The 24,362-nt window shown below is 38.9% G+C and overlaps 1 protein-coding gene across 2 annotated transcripts in view; it reads right to left on the bottom strand.

The window, feature by feature from the left end:
* Window positions 1-24,362, bottom strand: part of STAG1 (STAG1 cohesin complex component) — a 322,933-nt gene that overhangs the window by 123,599 nt on the left and 174,972 nt on the right. For both annotated transcript variants that reach the window (XM_068987932.1, XM_068987933.1), the window contains exon 9: window positions 12,752-12,875. In XM_068987932.1, coding sequence (XP_068844033.1) covers window positions 12,752-12,875 — 124 coding nt within the window. The remainder of the gene's footprint in view (window positions 1-12,751; window positions 12,876-24,362) is intronic.

The raw sequence follows: 24,362 nt of genomic DNA, 5'->3' as shown, positions 1-24,362 counted from the left end.
GAGTAGGATGTGGAGCTCATCTTCCCACAGATACATCAAAAATACATTTATGTGTGGAACAACTCTCATGGAACATCTACTGAACACTGGCAGAAGACTTCAGACTTCCAAAACGACATGAAAAGTGGGTAGGGCAAAAGAAAAATGAAAAAAAGAGAAAGGAATACAGACAAGACCTATGCCTCTGGGAGGGAGCTGTGAAAGAGGAATGCTTTCATCACACGAGCAAGTCCTCTCACTAGCAGGGACACAGGTGTAGCTTTGGAGCCTCAGAGAGCCCAGCAATAGGTGTGCAGAGGGCAAAGCTGAGTCAGGTCCTGACCACCCAGCACTCTCCAGCCTGAGCTATCTGGAGATGGTGGGGGCAGGGTACTAAGACTCAGGCTTCAGCGACCCTGGGGACTGGACTGGAGTTGGCTGCATGAAGACAGCCTGAGGGGCTAAAGTGCAGTGCACTACAACCGAAGGAGTCTAGGAGGAAGCCTGGGCCTGCCAGAGAGCCATGGCACCATTGTTAGGAGGTGTGTGAGGAGCGAGGTGGGCCAATGCTGCTTTCTCCATGCACTTGCAGGCAGCAGGGCTCTGCCTACATGAACTCCAGGGGAGGCTGTGAGCTGTGGCTGTCATCTTGGACTCCAGGTGCAGGCGCAGACTGCTGCTGTTGCAGTCACCTTGCCAAGAATTCTGTGAGTGGGTGTCACTGGCCCCACCTTCCCAGAAGTCAGCATGGCCTGTCACTGCTGAGGGTCCTGTGATCCAGGACCAACATCCCCAAAGTGAGGATGGCCCATTGCTGCCGAAGAGGACTCTGTGACCTGGCACCAATCACTGCTCCCACCTCCCAGGGGTGCATGACACACTGTCGCCACTTAGGGTCCCATGCTCAATGGCCAACTTTCCTCAAGAGTGGTGACTTGCTGCTGCCCCTGCTAGGGACCCACGATTTGGAGGTAATCACTGACATGCCTCCCTGGGAGCGAGCACCAGCACACCTGCTATCAAAGGGACAACAGCCAGCACAGGCTAAGGAAAGAGAGAGCAAGCATCTAAACCAAAAGCAACCCATAAGTCAAAAACAAAAACTGAACCCACACAAGCTACATAGGGACACTGTTGTTCAGTCACTAATTGGTGTTTGACTCTTTGAGACCCCATGGATTGCAGCATGCCAGGCTTCCCTGTCCTTCACTATCTCAAGGAGTTGGTCAAACTCATGTCCACTGAGTCAATGTTGTCATCCAACCATCTAATCCTCTGTCACCTCCTTCTCCTCCTGCCCTCAATCTCTCCTCCTGTCTGAGTCTCCTCAATGAGTCAGTTCTTCACATCAGGTGGCCAAAGAACTGGAGCTTCAGCTTCAGCATTAGTCTTTCCAATGAATATTCATGGTTGATTTCCTTTAGGATGGACTAGTTTGATCTCCTGGCTGTCCAAGGGACTCTCAAGAGTCTTCTCCAACAACACAGTTCAAAGGCATCAATTCTTCAATGCTCAGCCTTCTTTATGGTACAACTCTCACATCTGTACATGAATACTGGAAAAACCATAGCTTTGACTCGACAGACCTTTGTTGGCAAAGTGATATCTCTGCTTTTTAATACATTGTTTAGGTTTGTCAAAGCTTTTCTTCCAAGGAGCAAGTGTCTTTTAATCTCATAGCTGCAGTCACCATCTGCAGTGATTTTGGAGCCCAAGAAAATAAAGTTTGTCACTGTTTCCATTTTATTCCCATTTATTTGCCATGAAGTGATGGGACCAGATGCCATGATTTTAGTTTACTGAATGTTGATTTTTAGGCCAGCTTTATCATTCTTCTCTTTCACTTTCATCAAGAGGCTCTTTACTTCCTCTTCACTTTCTGCCATGAGGGTGGGTGTCATCTGCATAACTGAGGTTATTGATATTTATGCTAGCAATCTTGACTTCAGCTTAAGCTTCATCCAGCCAGGTATTTTTCATGATGTACTCTGTATATATGTTAAATAAGCAGGGTGACAGTACACAGCCTTGATGTGCTCTTTTCCCAATTTGGAACCAGTCTGCCTTGACATACTCCTTTCCCAGTTTGGAACCAGACTTGTTCCATGTCAGGTTTGAACTGTTGCTTCTCAACCTCCATACAGATTTCTCAGGAGGCAGGTAAGTTCATTTGGTATTCCCATCTCTTGAAGAATTTTCCACAGTTTGTTGTGATCCACACAGCTAAAGGCTTTAGCAGAGTCAATGAAGCAGAAGCAGATGTTTTTCTGGAATTGCCTTGCTTTTTCTATAATGCAACGGGTGTTGGCAAGTTGATTTCTGGTTCCTCTGCCTTATCTAAATACAGCTTGTACATATGGAAGTTCTTTGTTCACATACTGCTGAGGCCTAGTTTGAAGGATTTTAAGCATTACCTGTTAGCATGTGAAATGAGTGCAACTGTGCAGCAGTCTGAACATTCTTTGACGTTGCCTTTCTTTGGGATTGGAATGAAAACTGAGCTTTTCCAGTCCTGTGGCCACTGCTGAGTTTTCCAAATTTGCTGGCATATTGTTTGTGGTGATGCTTCTTCCTAAGGCCCCCTTCACTTCGCACTCCAGGCTATCTGGCTCTACGTGAGTGATCACACCATTGTGGTTATCTGGGTCATTAAGACCTATTTTGCACAGTTCTTCTGTGTATTCCTGCTACCTCTTCTTAATATTTCTGCTCCTGTTAGGTCCATACTGTTTCTGTCCTTTATTGTGTTCATCTCTGCATGAAATGTTTCCTTGGTATCTCTAATTTTCTTGAAGAGACTGCTAGCCTTTGTTTTTTATTGTTTTCCTCTATTTCTTTGCATTGTTCACTTAAGAAGGCATTCTTATCTCTCCTTGCTATTCTTTGGAACTTTGCATTCAGATGGGTATATCATTCCTTATCTCCTTTGCTTTTGCTTCTCTTCACTCTTGCTGATAAACAGCCTTCTAAGACCACAGTAGATAACTGTTCCCCCTAAACTCAGAGTAAGAGAAACATAAGAAAATGAAAAAGCAGAGGAATCACTTTCAGTTAAAAGACCAAGAAAATGCCCCTGAAGGAATAAACAATGTAACAGACCTCTTCAGTCTAACAGATACGGACTTCAAAAAGGAGGCATTGAAAATACTGCAGAAATTAATAAACACTATTGATGAAAATGCAGGTTATTATAAAAAGGAAGTAGAAGCTATAAGGAGGTGCCAAGAAAAATTAGAAAATTCCTTTCCCGAGACAAAACCTGAGCTCAAGGCAATGAATAGCAGAACGAATGCAAAAGAAAGAATAAGTGACCTGGAAAATAAGACTGATTAAAAACTACCGAATCAAGGTAGCAGACAGAATGCAACCCCCCCCCCCCGCAAAAACCCAGAAAAACCCAACATAAAGAGACCTACAGGATAATATAAAGTGGGCTAATCTATGCATAATAGGAATTCCAGAAGAGGAAAAAGGAGGACAGAGGATTAAAAATGTATTTGATGAAATTATGGCAGAAAATTTCCCAAACTTAAAGAAGGAAACAGATATCCAGATACAGAGAGCACAGAAGGTCCCAAACAAGATGAACACAATCAGATCTACACAAACACATATTATAATAAAAAAAAGGCACAAGTTAAAAGGAGAGGATTCTAAAGTCAGGAAGAGAAAGTTTGTTGTTGTTGTTTTTTTTTACAAGCAATTCCCATAAGGCAGTCAGCTGATTTCTCTACAGAAATACTGCAGGCCAGAAGGGAGTGATGAAATATATGGAAAATCTTAAAAGAGAAAAATCTGCAACCTAGAATATTCTAGCCAGCAAGATTATAATTTAGAGTAGGATGAGAAATAAATAATTTTTCAGAGAAGCAGAAATTAAAACAACATAGCAATACTAAACCTATCCTAAAATAAATATTGAAAGGTCATTGCTAAATAGAAAAGAAGAAATAGGAAGGAGGAAATCACAACTGGAAAGTAAAGCACTTAAATTAGCCATAATACAGATGAAAAGGGAAAAAAAAACCCTACTTGCAAAAGTAATGATAAACACAAGGAACAGCAAAGGGATAAATATGAAGATATAAAAAGGGACATCAAAAGCATAAAATGTAAGGAAGGAGAGCAAGAAAATGCAAATTTTTTTTCTTTTCTTCTAAGAATGTATTTGAGCCCATATGAGTATCAGTCTAAATCAAGTGGATTAGGAAGGAGTTAACAGACTTGAAAAAACAGGGCAATGACAAATTAAAAATATAAAAGAAATCCATAGACTTTAAAGCAAAGGCTGAAAGATAAAGGGCATTAATAATGATAAAAGGATCAATAAAATAAGAGGATTTTTACCCACTTCAATATATATGCACCTAATATACAAGCACCCCAATACTAACAGAACATAAAGGGAGAAATCAATATGAATACACTAACAGCAGGAGACTCTAACATCCTACTCACACCAATAGACAGATCTTCCATACAGAGAATCAATAAGGCAACGTAAGTCCTTAATGATACAACAGAATAGCTTCGCTTAACTGGTATTTTCAGGATACTACATCCAAAAAAGAAAACAAACAAAAAAACAAAACCCCAAGTAAATATTCTTTTCAAGTGCACATGGAACATTCTCTAGGACTGACCACATCCTGGGGCACAAAACTAACCTTAACAAATAGTACAGAAACTGTTTTAAGTATCTTCTCTGACCACAACGGCATGAAACTAGAAATCAACCACAGGAGAGAAATGAGAAAAAAATGATGACCTGGAGACTAAATAACACGCTGCTGAAAAATGGGTCAATGAGGAAATCATAATAAAAGAATTTTAAAAATACCTTGAGACAAATGACAATGAAAACACAATCATAAAAAATCTGGATGCAGCAAAAGCAGTTCTCAGAGGAATGTTCAGAGTGATAACAGGCCTTGATCAAAAACCAAAAAATTTCAAGTAAACACCCTAAACTATCACCTAAAAGAATTAGAAAAAGGAGAACAAAAACAATAACAAAAAATTAAAGTCAAAGGAGTGAAATAATAAAGATCAGGGTGGAAAGAAAATAAAGATTAAAAAAAAAACAAACCAACAAATCCAAGAGCTGGTTCTTTGAAAGGGTAAACAAAATTGACAAACCTCTGGCCAGACTCACCAAGAAGAAAAGAGATGGCACCCAAATAAACAAAATAAGAAGTGAAAAAGGAGTAATTTCAATTGACAGGGCTGGTGGGGGGGAGAAAGGTAAGCGAATACTGCAATTATACAGCAACAAATTGACAACTTAGAAGAAATGGACAACTTTGTAGAAACATATAGACAACCAAACGTGAATCAAGAAGAAATAAATAATTTGAAAAGACTGATCACTAAAAGTAAAATACAACCTGTAATTAAAAAACGTCCTAAAAAAAATTCAGTCCAGGACTGGGTGGTTTCATGGACAACTTCTACAAACATACATACAAGAATGTATACTGATTCTTGTTAAACTCTTAGAAAAGACTCAAGAGGAGGGAACACTCTCAGAGACAATCTATGAAGCCCCATCATCCTGATACCAAAATCAGACTAAGACATTACCAAAAAAGAAAATGACATGTCAGTATCTTTGATGAATGTAGATGCAAAAATTCTCAACAACACATAGAAAAGACAATATACCATGACTATGTGAGATTATATCCCAGATTTACAAGGATTAGTTCAAAATACGCAAGTAAATGAATGCAATAATATCACATTAACAACAGAAAAGCAAAAAAACACATGATTATCTCAAGAGATGTAGAAAAAGCATTTGACAAAATTCAACATCGATTCATGATAATTCTTACCAAAGTCAGAAAAGAGGGAACAAAGCTCAACATACTAAAAGCCATTTATAGCAGAGCCACTATAATACTCAATGAGGTAAAATGGAGAGCCTTCGCAGTAAAGGCTGGAATAAGACAAGGATACCCACTGTCACCACTTCTATTTAATACAGTTTCTGAAGTTCTACCCAAATCAATCAAACAAGGAAAAGAAATAAAAGGTATCCAAACTGGAAGGTAAAAGTTTTACTATATGTAGACGACATGATACTATACACAGAAAATTCCAAGGACTCCACACGAAAACTAATAGATCTAAAAAGTGAATTCAGCAAAGTAGAATACAAGATTAACATTTAGAAATCAGTTGCATTCCTTTACACAACAATGAAATATCAGAAGGGGAATGTAAAAAAAAAAATACTATTTAAGAAAATTACATCAAAAAATAAAATACCTAGGTATAAACCTGACCAAGGAGGTGAAAGACTTATATGCTAAGAACTACAAAATATTAATAAATGAAATAAAAAATTCATAAAATGGAAAAATAACCCATGCTTTCTAAATTTGAATAATTAACACTGTTAAAGAGGCAATACTAGCTAAACTAATCCTGAGACTTAATGCCATCCCTATCAAAATACTCATGACATTTTCCACAGAACTATAGCAAATTTATATTGAACGATAAAAGACCCAGAATTGCCAGAGCATTCTGGAAAGAAAAAAAAAGAAAAAAGCAAGCAGAAGGCATAACTCTCCCAGACTTCAGACAAGACTACAAAGCTACAGTAATCCAAACAGTGCGGTATTGGTACAAAAACAGGCATATGAATCAAAGGAACAGAAGGCCCAGAAATAAACCTGCACAACCATGATCAATTAATCTTTGACAAATGGGACCAGAATATAAAATGGGAAAAAGAAAGTCTCTGTAGCTAGTTGTGCTAGGAAAGCTAGAGACCTGCAGGTATCAATAAGTCAATGAAGTTAGAAGACATCCTCACACAATGCACAAAAATAAACTTGAAATAGCTTAAAGACTAAACATAAGACACCATAAAACTCCTAGAAAATAGCATGAGCAAAACAGTATAATAAAATTTATATACTTCTGTACAGCAAAGGAAACCATTAAAAAAAAAAACACTGAAAAAAACCTATGGGAGAAAGCATCTGCAAATGATGTGACAGACAAGTGCTTAATCTCCAAAATATACAAACAACTCAATACAATTTAACAACAAAAAAACAAATAACCCAATCAAAATGTGGGTAGACAACCTTAATAGACCTTTCTCCAAACAAGACATACAAAAGGCCACTAAGTACATGAAAAGATGCTCAGTGTAACTAAATTATTAGAGAAATGCAAATGAAAACTACAATGAGGTACCACCTCACACGGTCAGAATGGTCATCATTAAAAAGTCTACAAATAATAAATGCTAGAGAGGATGTGGCAAAAAGGGAACTTTTCTATACCGTTAGTGGGAAGGAAAGGTTGTATAGTCACTATGGAAAACAGAATAAAGGTTTCTCAGAAAACTATAAAAACAGAATTATTATATGATCCAGTAGTCCCACTGCTGGGAATATACCTGGACAAAACTGTGAGTCAAAAAGATATGTGTACCCTTATATTCATAGCAGCACAGTTCACAATAGCCAAAACACAGAAACGATGTAAATATCCATTGACAGATGAATGGATTAAGATATGGTAAATATAAACAATGAAATAGTACTCAGCCATAAAAAAAAAATGAAATAATGCCACTTGCAGCAACATGGATGCATCATACTAAGTGAAGTTAAGTCAGAAAGAGCAAGACAAATACCATGAGAACTCTTATGTGGAATCTAAAATATGCTACAAATGAACCTACCTATGAAACAGAAACAGACTCACTGACATATAGAACAGACCTGTGGTTGCCATGGGGAAGGGGGAGCGAGAGAGATGGACTAGGAGGCTGAGGTTGGTAGATGAAAACTATTACATTCAGAATGGATAAAAAACAAGGTCCTAATATATAGCACAGGAAACTATACCGAATATCCAGTGATAAATCATATTGGAAAGGAATATAAAGAAAGGAATGTATGTATCTGTATAACTGAGTCACTTTGCTGTACTACAGAGTTTGGATAATATAAACTATTTTTCAATTTAAAAATTTTTTAAACTTGCCAACCTATTAAAAAAATAAATTGCCCTGAGCTCTTTAAAAATAAAAAACTAAAAATGACCTACACGTTAACAATGGTAACATACAGAAAATAAGTCTTAATTGTGGACACAATGGAGAAAAGAAAGGGTAGGATGAAGGGAGAAAGTAACATTGACATATATATATTCAGTTCAGTTGCTCAGTCGTGTCCGACCCTTTGAGACTCCATGGACAGCAGCACCTCAGGCCTCTCTGTCCATCACCAAGTCCTGAAGCTTGCTCAAACTCATATCCATTGAGTTGGTGATGCCATCCAACCATGTCACCCTCTGTCATTCCCTTCTCCTCCTACCTTCAATCTTGCCCAGCATCAAGGTCTTCTCCAATGAGTCAGTTCTTTGCATCAAGTGGCCCAAGTACTGGAGCTTCAACTTCAGCTTCAGTCTTTCCAATGAATATTCAGGACCGATTTCCTTAGGATGGACAGGTTTGATCTTCTTGCAGTTGAAGGGACTCTCAAGAGTCTTCTCCAACACCACAGTTCAAAAGCATATATTCTTTGGCACTCAACTTTCTTTATGGTTCAACTCTCATATCCATACATGACTACTGGAAAAACCATAGCTTTGACTAGATGGACCTTTGTTGGCAAAGTAATGCCTCTGCTTAATATGCTGTCTAGGTTGGTCATAGCTTTTCTTCCAAAGAGCAAGTATCTTTTAATTTCCTGGCTGCAGTCAATATTTCCAGTGATTTTGGAGCACAAGAATAAAGTCTCTTACTGTTTCCATTGTTTCCATGTCTACTTGCCATGAAGTGATGGGATTGGATGCCATGATCTTAGTTTTTTGAATGTTGAGTTTTAAACCAGCTTTTTCACTCTCTTCTTTCACTTTCATCAAGGGGCTCTTCAGTTCCTTCTTGCTTTCAGCCATAAGGGTGATGTCATCTGCATATCTGAGGTTATTGATATTTTTCCCGGCAATCTTGATTCGTTTGTGCTTCATCCAGCCCGGCATTTTGCATGATGTACTCTGCGTATAAGTTAAATAAGCAGGGTGACATTAGACAGCCTTGATATACTCCTTTCCCAATTTGGAACCAGTCTGTCGTTCCATGCCCGGTTCTAACTGTTGCTTCTTGACCTGCATACAGATTTCATGAGGCAGGTAAGGTGGCCTGGTAGTCCCATCTCTTTAAGAATTTTCCACAGTTTGTTGTGATCCATACAGTCAAAGGCTTTGGTGTAGTCAATAAGGCAGATGTTCCAGATGTTTTTCTGGAACTCTCTTGCTTTTTCAATGATCCAGTGGATGCTGGCAATTTGATCTCTGGTTCCTCTGCCTTTTCTAAATCCAGCTTAAATATCTGGAAGTTCTTGGTTCAGGTACTGTTAAAGCCTCGCTTGGAGAATTTTGAGCATTATTTTGCTAGCATGTGAGACAAGTGCAGTTGTGTAGTACTTTGAGCATTCTTTGGCACTGCCTTTGTTTGGGACTGGAAAGAAAACTGACCTTTTCCAGTTCTGTGGCCACTACTCAGTCTTCCAGATTTGCTGGCATATTGAGTGCAGCACTTTCACAGCATCATCTTTTAGGATTTGAAATAGCTCAACTGGAATTCCATCACCTCCTCTAGCTTTACTTCTTAGTGATACTTCCTATGGCCCACTTGACTTCACATTCCAGGATGTTTGGCTCTTAGTTGAGTGATCACACCATTGTGGTTATCTGGGCCATGAAGATCTTTTTGCCACCTCTTCCTAATAGAGTCTACTTCTGTTAGGTCCATACTGTTTCTGTCCTTTATTGAGCCCATTTTTGCATGAAATGTTCCCTTGGTATTTCTAATTTCCTTCAAGACACCTCTAGTCTTTCCCATTCTACTGTTTTCCTCTATTTCTTTGCATTGATCACTGAGGAAGAGTTTCTTGTCTCTCCATGATATTCTTTGGAACGCTGCATTTAAATGTGTATAATTTTCCTTTTCTCCTTTGTCTTTCACTTTTCTTCTTTTCTCAGCTATTTGTAAGACCTCCTCAGACAACCTTTCTGCCCTTTTGCATTTCTTTCTCTTGGGGATGGTCTTGATCACTGCCTCTTGTACAATGTCATGAACCTCTATCCATAGTTCTTCTGGCACTCTGTCTATCAGGTCTAATCTCTTGAATCTTTGTCTTTTCCATCGTATAATCATAAAGGATTTGATTTAGGTCATACCTGAATGGTCTACTGGTTTTCCCTATTTTCTTCAAATTAATTTTGCAATAAGGAGCTCATGATCTGAGCCACAGTCAGCTCCTGGTCTTGTTTTTGCTGACTGTATAGACCTTCTCCATCTTCAGCTGCAAAAAATATAATCAATCTGAGTTCAATGTTGACCATCTGGTGATGTCTATGTGTAGAATCATCTCTTGTGTTGTTGGAAGAGGGTGTTTGCTATGACCAGTGTGTTCTCTTGGCAAAATTCTGTAAGTCTTTGCCCGCTTCATTTTGTACTTCAAGGCCAAACTTCAGGTATCTCGTGCCTTTCTACTTTTGCATTCCAGTCCACTATGATGAAAAGGAATCTTCTTCTGGTATTAATTTTAGAAGGTCTTGTAGGTCTTCACAGAAACCATTCACCTTCAGCTTCTTCAGCATTACTGGTTCAGGCACAGACTTGGAATACTGTGATACCGAATGGTCTGCCATGGAAACCAACACAAATCAGTCTGTCGTTTTTGAGATTGTACCCAAGTACTGCAATCTGGACTCTTTTGTTGACTATGAGGGCTACTCCATTTCTTCTAAGGGATTCTTGCCTAAAGTAGTAGAGATAATGGTCATCTGAATTAAATTCGTCCATTCCAGTCCATTTTGGTTCACTGATTTCTAAAATGTCAATGTTCACTTTTGCCACTTTTGCATGTTTGGCCACCTACAATTTACATTGATTCATGGACCTAACATTCCAGGTTCCTATAGCAACATTGTTCTTTAGAGCATTGGACTTCACTTCCATCACTAGTCATATCCAGAACTGGGCTCTATTTTCACTTTGACTCTGTCTCTTCATTCTTTCTGGAGTTATTTCTCCACTGATCTCCAGTAGCATATTGGGCATCTACCAACCTGGGAAATTCATCTTTCAGGGTCCTATCTTTTTGCCTTTTCATACTGTTCGTGGGGTCCTGAAGGCAAGAATACTGCAGTGGTTTGCCATTCCCTTCTTCAGTCGACCATGTTTTGTCATAATTCTCCACCATGACTCATCCATCTTGGGTGACCCTACATAGCATGGCTCATAGTTTCACTGAGTTAGACAAGGCTGTGGTCCATGTGATTAGGTGGCTAGTTTCCTGTTATTGTGGATTTCATTCTGTCTGCCCTCTGGTGAATGAGGATAAGAGGCTTATGGAAGCTTCTTGATGTCAGAGCCTACACTATCATGTAAAAATGGATAACTAGTGGAAAGCTGCTATATAACACAGGCAGCCCAGCCTGGCTCTCTGTGATGACCTAGAGGGGTTGGATGTGAGCAGAGAAGGAGGCTCAAGAGGGAGAGGAAATGTATAAAATTATTTCTGATTCACATTGTTGTATGCAGAAACCAACACAATATTGTAAAGCCATTATCCTCCAATTAACAAATTTTTAAAAATAGCATAAAAAAGAAAGTCAAGGAATATTACCAAAATTATCCTAAAAGTCTAAAAATAAAATTGCACTTAAAAAGATAAAATACTGGGGTTCCCTTGTGGCCCAGTGGTAAGGAATTCACCTGCCAATGTAGGAGATAAGGGTTCAAATCCCTGATCTAGGAAGATCCCACATGCCATGGAACAACTAAGCCCATGTGCCACAACTCCTGAGCCTGTGCTCTAGAGATCAGAAAGTGCAACTACTGAAGCCCACGTTCCCTAGAGCCTGTGCTCTGCAGAAAGAGAAGCCACAACATTGAAAAGCCTACATACCACAACCAGAATGTAGCTCAAGCTTGCCACAACTAGAGAATAGCTGGCATAGCAATGAAGATGAAGCACAGCCAAAAATAAATAAATAAACAGAAACTTAAAATGTTTTCTAATACCTATGATACTCATAACAATTCAAATAAAGGAATATAGCAACTTTTAAAACAGACTGCTGTGAGATTTAGTTTTTTTCTGTGAAAATCTGGCAGTTCAAGTTATAGGAATCTAGGTTATTCAATATAAAAATTCCAGTGCTTTCTCATTCCTATCCTTTGTTATTTTAATGATTACATATCCAGTATTCAATACTGTGGGATTCCTTTTGTATCAGAGCCTTTTCTAAGAGATGGGAAGTACAGAAATAGTTTAAGATCAAATATTCTAAAATCCAACAAATCTATTCACCTTTGATAAAAGTTCTACTATGGATATGACTCTTGAGAATCAAAATAAGAAAGCTTATTTAGTTTCTATATATTAAGAGAAACAAGGAATCTCTTTCGATTATTAACTAAAAAAAAGACTGTAATCATAATTGTAATTAGCTTCTTAAGATACTATATCTTCTTAAATTTAGATGTATCAGGCTGTCAATGGTGGTTTAAGACAGCATTACAACTAAGACAAGAGTTTTGAGATGTACTAATGTTTCAAGTTTCATCATGGCCACAAGTAAACAGTATTCATCTATATCATCTCAAATTTCATTATTATTACACTTTTTGGGAAAAAAGCCAACAAATGCCATCTTAATTTCAAGCTTTTTACCATTAATATTTGCACAAAGCATATCTTCTATCAAAGCTGAGAACAGAGTAACTTACCCTGTCATGAAGAGTCCAGCCAACATATTTTAGGTAACTGTCATTCAAAAAGGCATCACTATACATTTTCATCCATACTCCAATTTCTTCAATGCAAATGGCTCTAATTTCAGCAATAGCATCACTAGAGGAGGAAAAAACAAAAGAAAAAACAAAGAAAGAAAAACCTCTGACTAACATTCAAAGGTAGAATGGACTTCGTACTCATTTTCAGCAAGCAACAAAAACAGTATTATCCAAATACTGGGCTTTCTAGGTGGTGCTAAGTGTTAAAGAACCCGCATGCCAATGAAGGAGACATAAGAGATGGGGTTTGATTCCTGGGTTGGGAAGATCCACTGGAGAAGGAAATGGCAACCACTTCAGTATTCTTGCCTGGAGAATTCCATGGGCAGAGAAGGCTGGTGGGCTATAATCCATAGGGTCACAAAGAGTTGGACACGACTGAAGCAACTTAGCACAATCCAAATACTGTTATATATACATGCACTCTCGAATGTCTCCAATTTGAATATCTTCCATTTTTAACATGACTTCGTGGCTTCCCTGGTGGCTCAGAAGGTAAAGCGTCTCCCTGCAGTGCGGGAGACCAGGGTTCAATCCCTGTGTTGGGAAGATCCCCTAGGGAAGGAAATGGCAACCCACTCCAGTACTCTTGCCTGGAAAATTCCATGGACAGAGGAGCCTGGTAGGGTCCATGGGGTCATGAAGAGTCGGACACGACCGAGCGACTTCACTTTTCACTTTCTATAAAAGCTACCAGTAACAAACAGAAAAAAAAATGCTTCTGAAAATCATCTTATTCTGACTCAAGTGCTGTATTTAGACTCGGAAATGGCATTTTCAGCTTTCTGAAAACCTCACAATTATGGATGAGATCATTAAACATGTTAAAACTTCTAAGGAACTAGAGTATCAATAACCGAATACAGAATAATGTAGAATTCAAAAACTGTTTCGCTAAATAACTGTGAGTTATAAGCTAGTACACATCTAAAGAATTAAACGAAAATAATTTTCATCAACAACAAATTAGTATTTATGAGGCAAAATTTTAGAAGCCTGTATTATTTGAAAATGTACGAGCATGTGTGTTCAGTCGCATCTGACTGTGATCCTATGGACTGTAACCCACCAGGATCCTCTCTGTCCATGGAATTTTCTAGGCAAGAATACAGGAGTGGGTTGCTATTTCTTTCAACAGGCTATCTTCCTGACCCAGAAATCAAACCTGTGTCTCCTGCATTGGTAGGCAGATTTTTTATTACTGTGCCACTCGGGCAGCCCTTGAAAATATAGTTTACAAAACTCAAAACCTTAATTCACGTTTAGTCACAAAAGAACCATCCTGGTGACTACACTATGAAGTTGTAGGAGAAAAAACTGCAGAAGTCAAGCTCTCTGGCTCTGTGCCCAGACAACTTTTCACCTCACCATCAGCATCCATCACAACCCTCTTGGGATTACTTCTATTCTAAAATCTGTGCACCACAAAGACGATATTAATTTTTCACCCTATCTTTCAACAGGTTAATAGTTCTGGCTAAAAACACTCCCAAATTATACAATATGGTAAATCCCACCTTTCTTTTCTAGATCAATCTTAAAGGTTTCTGAGCTAACATACATCAATACATAGTTAAAACTTTAGGTAATTTTTAATTCTCCAATTTACACAAGGCAATCATCTGTCAAGGTGCTTTTCTTGGTTTCTCTTTTGCGATGAGTGCTAGTATTCTCATATTTAATTCTCTGCTCTAATAAATTTTATTGCCTTCTAAGTCCATGTCATTGTGTAAAAAATAAAAATATGAAACACTCTCTCTCAAAAGTATACTACCAATTACAGAGTTAAGGTATTCCTACATTTTTGTTGTTGTCGCTGTTAATACCCTTTTCTCTACAGCACGGAGGCGAATGATACAGACTTTGGAGCAAGATATCTTGAGTGTAAATCCTAACTCTGCTAATTACTAGCTGACAGTTACTTCCCTCTTTCTTAATTTCCTCATCAGTAAAACAATAATAATGGAATCTAGACCTCATAGTTACTGTGAGAAGGCATAACGGTGTAACTGTGAGAAGGTCTGAGAGTAAAATAAAATATTTAGAAATGTGTTTCGTGCATGTGTGCTCAGTCACTTCAGTTGTGTATGACTCTTTGTGATCCTATGGATTATAGCCTGCCAGGCTCCTCTGTCCACGGGGATTCTCAAGGCAAAAATAGTGGAGTGACTTGCCATGCCCTCCTGCAGAGGATCTTTCGAACCCAGAGATCAAACCCACGTCTCTTATATCTCATGCATTGGCAGGTGTGTTCTTTACCATTCATGCCACCTGAGAAGCTCAGAACTGTGTTCTGTACCTACTAAAACCTTCCATAAATGTTCATTATCATAATCTTTTAGTTATCATCAATCTAGACATTCACATCTAGACAAGATAATATAAAAAGCAGCTTAAGAACTGTAAAAGAATGTTCCCTGACCTGTAAAATACTGAATGCAATAGATCAAGGGCATTTTCTAAATTCATGTCTCAACCAATTTTGTCACTAATGTTTTGCTAAAAATTTACATTTTTGGAAACAGCACAACTCTTACAAGGTGAACAAAAGCCTAAGGGAGAAAGGAATAGCAAAAGGAGACACTACAAAGTCATACTGTATCATTCAACTGGACTGTGAATAAGAACTAGAGAATACATAGCTTGCAGAAAATGATTAAAACATTCACTTAGAGAGTGTTAAATGTTAATAAAGGGCAGTACAGGGAACACTGAACCATGTAAAATGATGGAGGGAAACAGAGGGTCAAAGAAGGCTTCTGAGAGGCAGTAATGTTTGTATAGACCCAAACAGCTGAAACTCTTTTGGTGTGCTTACTAAATCCAAATCTTCCACTAAACTATTTCAGTATGACCAGTGTTATTTAAAGCCGGGGTCCCTAACCTCTACGATTTAATGCCTGATAAAATGAGGTGGAGATGAAGTAATAATAATACAAATGAAGGGCACAATATATGAATCCTTGCAAAACCATTCCCCTTCACCTCTGGTCCATGAAAAAATTGTCTTTGATGAAACCAGTCCCTGGTACCAAAAACACTGGGGACCACTGATTTTAAGTGCACCAGAAACATAATAAGCTTATAGAAAATAAAAATACATCTCCTTTCTTTTGCTGTACTATCCATGAGAAAAAATATGGGCAAAATACATGACAATGCATTATATCACTATAAGTATCCCACAGAACAGGTGACATAGTTATCTGCTACCTTGTATTATCCCTTAACATATGACTATTAACAGAAGTTTATGCATAAGAATAAAAACTCAATGTCAAGGATACATTAGCTATCAAGGAAAAATATATTTCATTTATATTTATACTGAAACTATGAATGTGACCCACATGTTTAGGTCAAGGATGAAATATTAGGAAGTAAGGAGATTAAAACAATAGAATGACAGGTTTACTCATAATAAATCATATCACCACGTAGTATAAGAACAGTTTTGAAAATGTGATTGGAAATGTTCCATTATTGTCTTAAAAAATGAAAGACTCAACAGGTCTTTCTCAATGGGTTTGGCACTGAGCTAACAAAGAAGCCCAAAAACTAATAACATTTAAATTCTTTTACTGACACTAAAATAGCATCTTTCTTTTCTGATTGCTTTAAAGAATTTATCTTGGTCTTTGATGTTTCGTACTTTGACTATGGTATGCATAGATGTGAAATATTTTTCTTAATCTACTTAATACTCACTAATTTTTTCAATCCGTTTTCCTAGCCAATTTTTGAAATTTCAGTAAATTTTATTACTAATTTCCAATATGTCTCCCTTCTTTAGAATATTATGTAAAGGATTTACAAAGCCTCTCAAATGATTGCTTTTTTTTTTTCCCAGAAATGCCATTCTATTAAATTCTATCTCTGGGTAAATTCCTCAGTATTATATTCTAATTTACTAATAGTCCCTTCAACAGTCTAAAGTATATTTCCTTCACTAAATATATATCCATTAATAGAGTTTTTATATCTGGTATTTTTTTTCATGAAACTATACTTTTATTTATTTTTTAAGGTAATGGATTTTTTAAAAAATTTTTAAAGGTAATTTTATTTATTTTTTTTTACTTTACAATATTGTATTGGTTTTGCCATATATCAACATGAATCCGCCACGGGTGTACATGTGTTCCCAATCCCAAACTCTCCTCCCACCTCCCTCCCAACACCGTAAAATTGTATCTTTAAGTCTACTTGTTTATATTATATGCCATTTAATTGTTGAATAAACTGAGTCATTAGGTATGAATACCCCATTCTGGACTAAAATGATACCATAAGGATTCAGTCAGACAGAATGATCTTCTATTTTCTTTATTTCCTATAACTAGGACTTATATCTAGCAACATATACATTAATATTTAGTTTTTGTTTGAAGTTGGGGTGGCAGGCGAGACACAAAGCATCAGTTGAAACTGGCATCTCTCCATGGAACTTCTGTTTCTATGTACATGCAATAACATCTTTCTTTAACAAATAAAATAGATTAAGAGATACTTCTGGAAAAATCAATAACCGGTATTCATGACATGCTAATCACTTTGGCAAGATCATCATATGCTTCCATATTGAGGAACTGAAATTCAATGTATCAAAAATGAGCTAGTTCATCAGGCACTCTATCAGATCAGACCCTCGAATCTGTTTGTCACTTCCACTGTATAATCGTAAGGGATTTGATTTAGGTCAGCCCTGAAAGGCATAGTGGTTTTCCCTACTTTCTTCTATTTAAGTCTGAATTTGGCAATAAAGGAGTTCATGATCTGAGCCACAGTCAGCTCCCAGTCTTGTTTTTGCTGACTGTATAGAGACTTCTCCATCTTTGGCTGCAAAGAATGTAATCAATCTGATTTCAGTGTTGACCATCTGGTGATGTCCATGTCTAGAGTCTTTGTTGGAAGAAGGTGGTTGCTATCACCAGTGGGTTCTCTTGGCAAAAATCTATTAGCCTTTGCCCTGCTTCATCCTGTACTCCAAGGCCAAATTTGCCTGTTACTCCAGGTATCTCTTGACTTCCTACTTTTGCATTCCAGTCCCCTATAATGAAAAGGACATCTTTTCTGGGTGTTAGTTCTAGAAGTTATTTTAAGTCTTCATAGAACTGTTCAACTTCAGCTTGTTCAGCATTACTGCGCAGGGCACAGACTTGGATTACCATGATATTGAACGGTTTGCCTTGGAAACGAACAGATCATTCTGTTGTTTGTAAGACTGTGTCCAAGCACTGCATTTTGGACTTTTTTGGTAACTATGGTGGCTACTCCATTTCTTCTAAGGGATTCTTGCCCACAGTAGTAGAAATAATGGTCATCTGAGTTAAATTCACCCATTCCAGTATATTTTAGTTTGCTGATTCCTAAAATGTCAACATTCACTCTTGCCATCTTCTGTTTGACCACGTCCAATTTGCTTTGATTCATGAAACTAACATTCCAGGTTCCTACGCAATACTACTCTTTATAGCATAGGACCTTGCGTCGATCATCAGTCACTTCCACAACTGGGTGTTGTTTTTGCATTGGCTCCATCTCTTCATTCTTTCTGGAGTTATTTCACCAACTGATCTCCAATAGCATTTTGGGCACCTACCGACCTGGGGAGTTCATCTTTCAGGGTCTTCTCTTTTTGCCTTTTCATACTGTTCATGGGGTTCTCAAAGCAAGAATAGAGAAGTGGTTTGCCATTCCTTTCTCCAGGGGATCACATTTTGTCAGAACTGTCCACCATGACCATCCATCTTGGGTGGCCCTACACAGCATGGTTCATAGTTTCATTGAGTTAGACAATGCTGTGGTCAATGTGATTAGACCTGTTAGTTTTCTGTGATTGTGGTTTTCAGTCTGTCTGCCCTCTGATACAGAAGGATAAGCAGCTTACGGAAGCTTCCTGATGGGAGAGACTGAGGGGGAAACTGGGTCTTGTTCTGATGGGCAGGGCCAGGCTCAGTAAATCTTTAATCCAATTTTCTGTTGATGGGTGGCATGTGTCCCCTCCCTGCTATTTACCAGGGGCCAAACTATGGTGGAGGTAATGAAGATAACAGCAACCTCCTTCAAAAGATCCCATGCACATATTGCTACACTCAATGGCCCCAACCCTGGAGCAGGGTACCACCAACCCACACCTCCACTGGAGATTCCTGGACACTCACAGGAAAGTCTGGGTCACTCTCTTGTGGGGTCACTGATCCTTTCTCCTGGGTCCTGGTACACATAAGGTTCTGTTTGTGCCCTTCAAGAGTTCATTTCCCAGTCCTGTGTAAGTTCTGGCAGCTCTATGGTGAGGTTAATGGAGACCTCCTTCAAGAAGGCTTATGCCATATGCAAGTCTGCTACAGCCAGAGCTCCTGTCCCTGTGGCAGTTCACTGCTGACCGCACTGCCACAGGAGATGCTCAAACACAGTTCTGTCTCAGTCTCTGTGGGGTACCTGGGTCCTGGTGTGTACAAGGTTTGTTTGAGCCCTTTGAGTGTCTCTGGCGGGAATGAGGCTTTATTCTGAATGCAAATTTGCCCCTACTATCATCTTGCTGGGGCTTCTCCTTTGCCCTTGGGCATGAGATATCTCCTCACAGCTGCTCCTAGACAAAGTGAGTGATGAACTATGGGTACAGGCGTTGTATAGGAGGCTGGGATCAACACCTTCCCTAAGAAAAAGAAATCGAAAAACCAAGAGAGTTCCAGAAGAACATCTCTTTTTGCTTTATTGACTATGCCAAAGCCTTTGACTGTGTGGATCACCATAAACTCTGGAAAATTCTGAAAGAGTTGGGAATAGCAGACCACCTGACCTGCCTCTTGAGAAACCTGTATGCAGGTCAGGAAGGAACATGGAAAAACAGACTGGTTCCAAATAGGAAAAAGAATATGTCAAGGCTGTATATTGTCACCCTGCTTATTTAACTTGTATGCAGAGTACATCATGAGAAACACTGGGCTGGATGAAGCATGAGGTGGAATCAAGATTGCCGGGAGAAATATCAATAACCTCAGATATGCAGATGACAGGACGCTTATGGCAGAAAGTGAAGAAGAACTAAAGAGCCTCTTGATGAAAGTGAAAGAGGAGAGTGAAAAAGTTGGCTTGATGGTCAACATTCAGAAAACTTAAGATAATGGCATCTGGTCCCATCACTTCATGGCAAATAGATGGGGAAACAGTGGAAACAGTGGCTGACTTTATTTTCTTGGGCTCCAAAATCACTGCAGATGGTGACTGCAGCCATGAAATTAAAAGAAGCTTACTCCTTGGAAGGAAAGTTATGACCAACCTAGACATCATATTAAGAGCAGAGACATTAATTTTCCAACAAAGGTCCATCGAGTCAAGGCTATGCTTTTTCCAGCGGTCATGTATGGATATGAGAGTTGGACTATAAAGAAAGCTGAGAGTAGAAGAGCTGATGATTTTGAACTGTGGTGTTGGAGAAGACTCTTGAGAGTCCCTTGGACTGCAAGGAGATACAACCAGTCCATTCTAAAGGAGGTCAGTCCTGGGTGTTCTTTGGAAGGACTGATGTTGAAGCTGAAACTCCAATATTTGGCCCGCTGATGCAAAAAGCTGACTCATTTGAAAAGACCGTGATACTGGTGAAGATTGAAGGCAGGAGGAGAAGGGGACAACAGAGGATGAGACGGTTAGACGGCATCACCGACTCAATGGACATGAGTTTGGGTAAACTCCAGGAGTTGGTGATGGACAGGGAGGCCTGGTGTGCTGTGGTTCATGGGTTCACAAAGAGCTGAACATGACTGAGCGACTGAACTGAACTGAAAAAGGTAGAAAGGCTGTCTGAGGAGGTCTTAAAAATACCTGAGAAAAGAAGAGAAGCAAAAAGCAAAGGAGAAAAGGAACGATACAACCATTTGAATGCAGAGTACCAAAGAATAGCAAGGAGGGATAAGAAAGCCTTTCTCAGTGATAAATGTGAAGAAATAGAGGAAAGCAATAGAACGGGAAAGACTAGAGTTCTCTTCAAGATTTAGAGATACCAAGGTAACATCTCATGCAAAGATGGGCTCGATAAAGGACACAAATGGTATGGACCTAGCAGAAGCAGAAGATATTAAGAAGAGGTGGCAAGAACACACAGAAGAACTATACAAAAAGATCTTCATGACTTAGATAATCACAATGGTGTTATCCCTCACCTAGAGCCAGGCATCCTGGAATGTGAAGCAAAATGGACCTTAGGAAGTATCATTAAGAAATAAAGCAAGTGGAGGTGATGGAATTACAGTTGAACTATTTCAAATTCTAAAAGAGGATGCTGTGAAAGTGCTGCACTCAATATGCCACCAAAATTTGGGAAACTCAGCAGTGGCCACAGGACTGGAAAAGGTCAGTTTTCATTCCAATCCCAAAGAAAGGCAAATGCCAAAGAATGCTCAAACTACCGCACAATTGCACTCATCTCACACGCTAGTAAAGGAATGCTCAAAATTCTCCAAGCTAAACTTCAACAATACGTGAACTGTGAACCTCCAGATTTTCAAGTTGGTTTTAGAAAAGGCAGAGGAACCAGAAATTAAATTGCCAACATTCATTGGATCACTGAAAAACCAAGAGAGTTCCAGTAAAACATCTATTTCTTCTTTTATGACTATGCCAAAGCCTTTGACTGTGTGGATCACCATAAACTCTGGAAAATTTTGAAAGAAATGGGAATACCAGACCACCTGACCTGTCTCTTGAGTAACCTGTATGCAGGTCAGGAAGCAACAGTTAGAACTGGACATGGAACAACAGACTGGTTCCAAATAGGAAACGGAGTATGTTAAGGCTATATATTGTCACCATGCTTATTTAAGTCATATGAAGAGTATATCATGAGAAACGCTGGGCTGGAGAAGCACAAGCTGGAATCAAGATTGCCGGGAGAATTATCAATAACCTCAGATATGCAGAAGACACCACCCTTATGGCAGAAAGCGAAGAATAATTAAATAGACTCTTGATGAAAGTGAAAGAAGAGAGTGAAAAATTTGTTTTAAAGCTCAACATTCAGAAAACTAAGATCATGCCATCTGGTCCCATCACTTCATGGCAAATAGATGGAGAAACTGTGGAAACAGTAGCAGACTTGATTTTTGGGGGGTTCCAAAATCACTGCAGATGGTGACTGCAGCCATGAAATTATTCTTTGTAATAAAAGTTATGACCAACCCAGTTAGCATATCAAAAAGCAGAGACATTACTTTGCCAACAACCGTCTGTCTAGTTAAAGCTATGGTTTTTCCAGTAGTCATGTATGGATGTGAGAATTGGACTATAAAGAAAACTGAGCACCAAAGAATTGATGCTTTTGAACTGTGGTGTTAGAGAAGACTCTTGAGAGTCTCTTGGACTGCAAGGAGATCCAACCAGTCCATCCTAAAGGAAATCAGTCCTGAATATTCACTGGAAGGACTGATGTTGAAGCTGAAACTCCAATACTTTGGCCACCTGATGCGAAGAACTGACTTATTTGAAAAGACCCTGATGCTGGGCAAGATTGAAGGTGGGAGGAGAAGGCGATGACAGAGGATGAGATGGTTGGATGGCATGACTGACTTGATGGACATTAGTTTGAGTAAACCCTGGGAGTTGGTGATGGACAGGGAGGCCTGGCATGCTGCAGTCCTTCCGGTTGCAAAGAGTCAGACACGAGTGAATGACTGAACTGATACTGAAATTGAAAACTGAGCTATGGCAGACTCAGTGATAGTATGCAAGGTCTGATTAAATTAGAAATCAATAAGCTAACAGTAAGAAATTAAAGAACTGTTGTTTCTATAAGAATAATAGACTGAAAACTTTGGCAATACTCAAAAAGGGTGAGTAACTAAAAAAAACTGAGGCTATGTCACTTCGGGGTTGAAGACTAAAGTAAAATCATAAAAAATGAAACGGATTCTGCACTGAAGACTGCATGGCTGAGCCAAGATGGATAGGGTTTATACTTCTACTATAAAAAAAGTATAAAAAGCTGCATAAAATATATAAAATAATAGCTTTTAGATGTTGGATTGTCAGGCAGAGAAGCGCAGTAGTATAGGCAGAGTAACCCAGACAGAGACTGGGTATCTCCCTGAGTTGAGGGAAAGGAGCTGGGACTATAGACGGTAGGGTAGCTAAATTATTATGAGGCACAGTACCAAGATGCACATGACAGTGAGCTCCATAAGTCTGCCGAAAGACCCCAGCAATTCTTCAGCTGAATACTCAAGAGCACGTGTATGTGAAGAAACCACCCAATGCTGAGGAAAGAATGGAAAGAGCAGACAGGACAATATCTGGAAACATAGGGCCTGGAATACTTTTGTGTTCCAATGAATTAGAACAGAAAAGCCTTGTAATTCATCCAAAAAAGTACAAAAAATGTTTTACCTTAGTACCTGGGTAAAGTTAACCTTAGACTACATGCTGCATTGGTCCACTTTACAAACCTTGATAAAAAAGTCTTGAAAAGACCAAACATTAATTATGTCCTGCCGGGAGCCACCACGGGAGATCCCACCCATGGCAAGGTCATGTGGAAGAGAACTGTTAAGCAAGGCTTCAGAACTCAATGGGCTCCCTAGGCTTTCTCGAGCATCTACCCAAAAACCAGAATCTGTCTGATTTACTATTTCATGACCTTCACCAACTCTTCTGACATTAACAGGGGGCTATTCCTGACCACCTTTCTCTGGAGAAAATTAACTTAGGGCTATAGCTAATAAGTCTCCTGGACATGAGAGGAATATTTCAAATCAAACCCCCTCTGTTAGCATTTTAGCTTGACTGGCACGTATATCTAGACTCTTGCAGCTATGCATATGATTATTTACAGCCTCCCAACTGTGAGAGGCACGGAAAGCTTAAAACATAGAACCTTTTAAAGAGTTAAAAGTTATTAGAGTAGTGCTAATGTAGGATTTCATTATTGGGCCAATTGTTGTTGCTAAGTTCTCATATCTTTTATCTACTGTGCACCTGGGAGTGCATTAGTTAACATAGTTGGAAAGTAAGAAAAACAAGTGTAGCCTTGAATTTAACTACATCAAACTTTTAAGCTAATTGGATCTTTCTTGTAACTCACTGCCTCTTTGCTTTGTGAGAATGTAACTCTGTTTGATATTTTCTGAAGCTGACATAGATTAGAAATATAAAGAAAAAACACTTGAGGGAAAATAAGTTCTCTGGTTGAGCAGCCTTTATCAAAAGAGGGTTATAAAATGTTCACAGGCCTCCAAGGCCAGAAAATAATGTACACAATACTGTTTATGGGAAAGGTTTGCAAAAAAAATCCTGGTTTCGATAAAGACAAAACAGATGTAACGTTTGGGCTGACTCTGTATGACTTTGCATCTTTCATTTCCCTTTATGTATAAGACAAGGTATCAAAGTACCTTTTAAAAATAAAGCTATTGGGCCTTGCACACCAAAGCAGCTTGGTTTCCCCACGTCAATCATTCTTTCTCTCCCTCCCTCTGTTTTTCAGGCTGATTCCTTGGAGCATAGAGGCTCCCTGCGTTCACTTATCTGCCCAGGTTTCTAAGACCTGAACGGG

Source organism: Capricornis sumatraensis, chromosome 1 (genome assembly GCF_032405125.1).
Source record: "Capricornis sumatraensis isolate serow.1 chromosome 1, serow.2, whole genome shotgun sequence".
Classification (NCBI taxonomy): Eukaryota; Metazoa; Chordata; class Mammalia; order Artiodactyla; family Bovidae; genus Capricornis; species Capricornis sumatraensis.
This window is presented reverse-complemented; position numbering and strand designations above follow the sequence as displayed.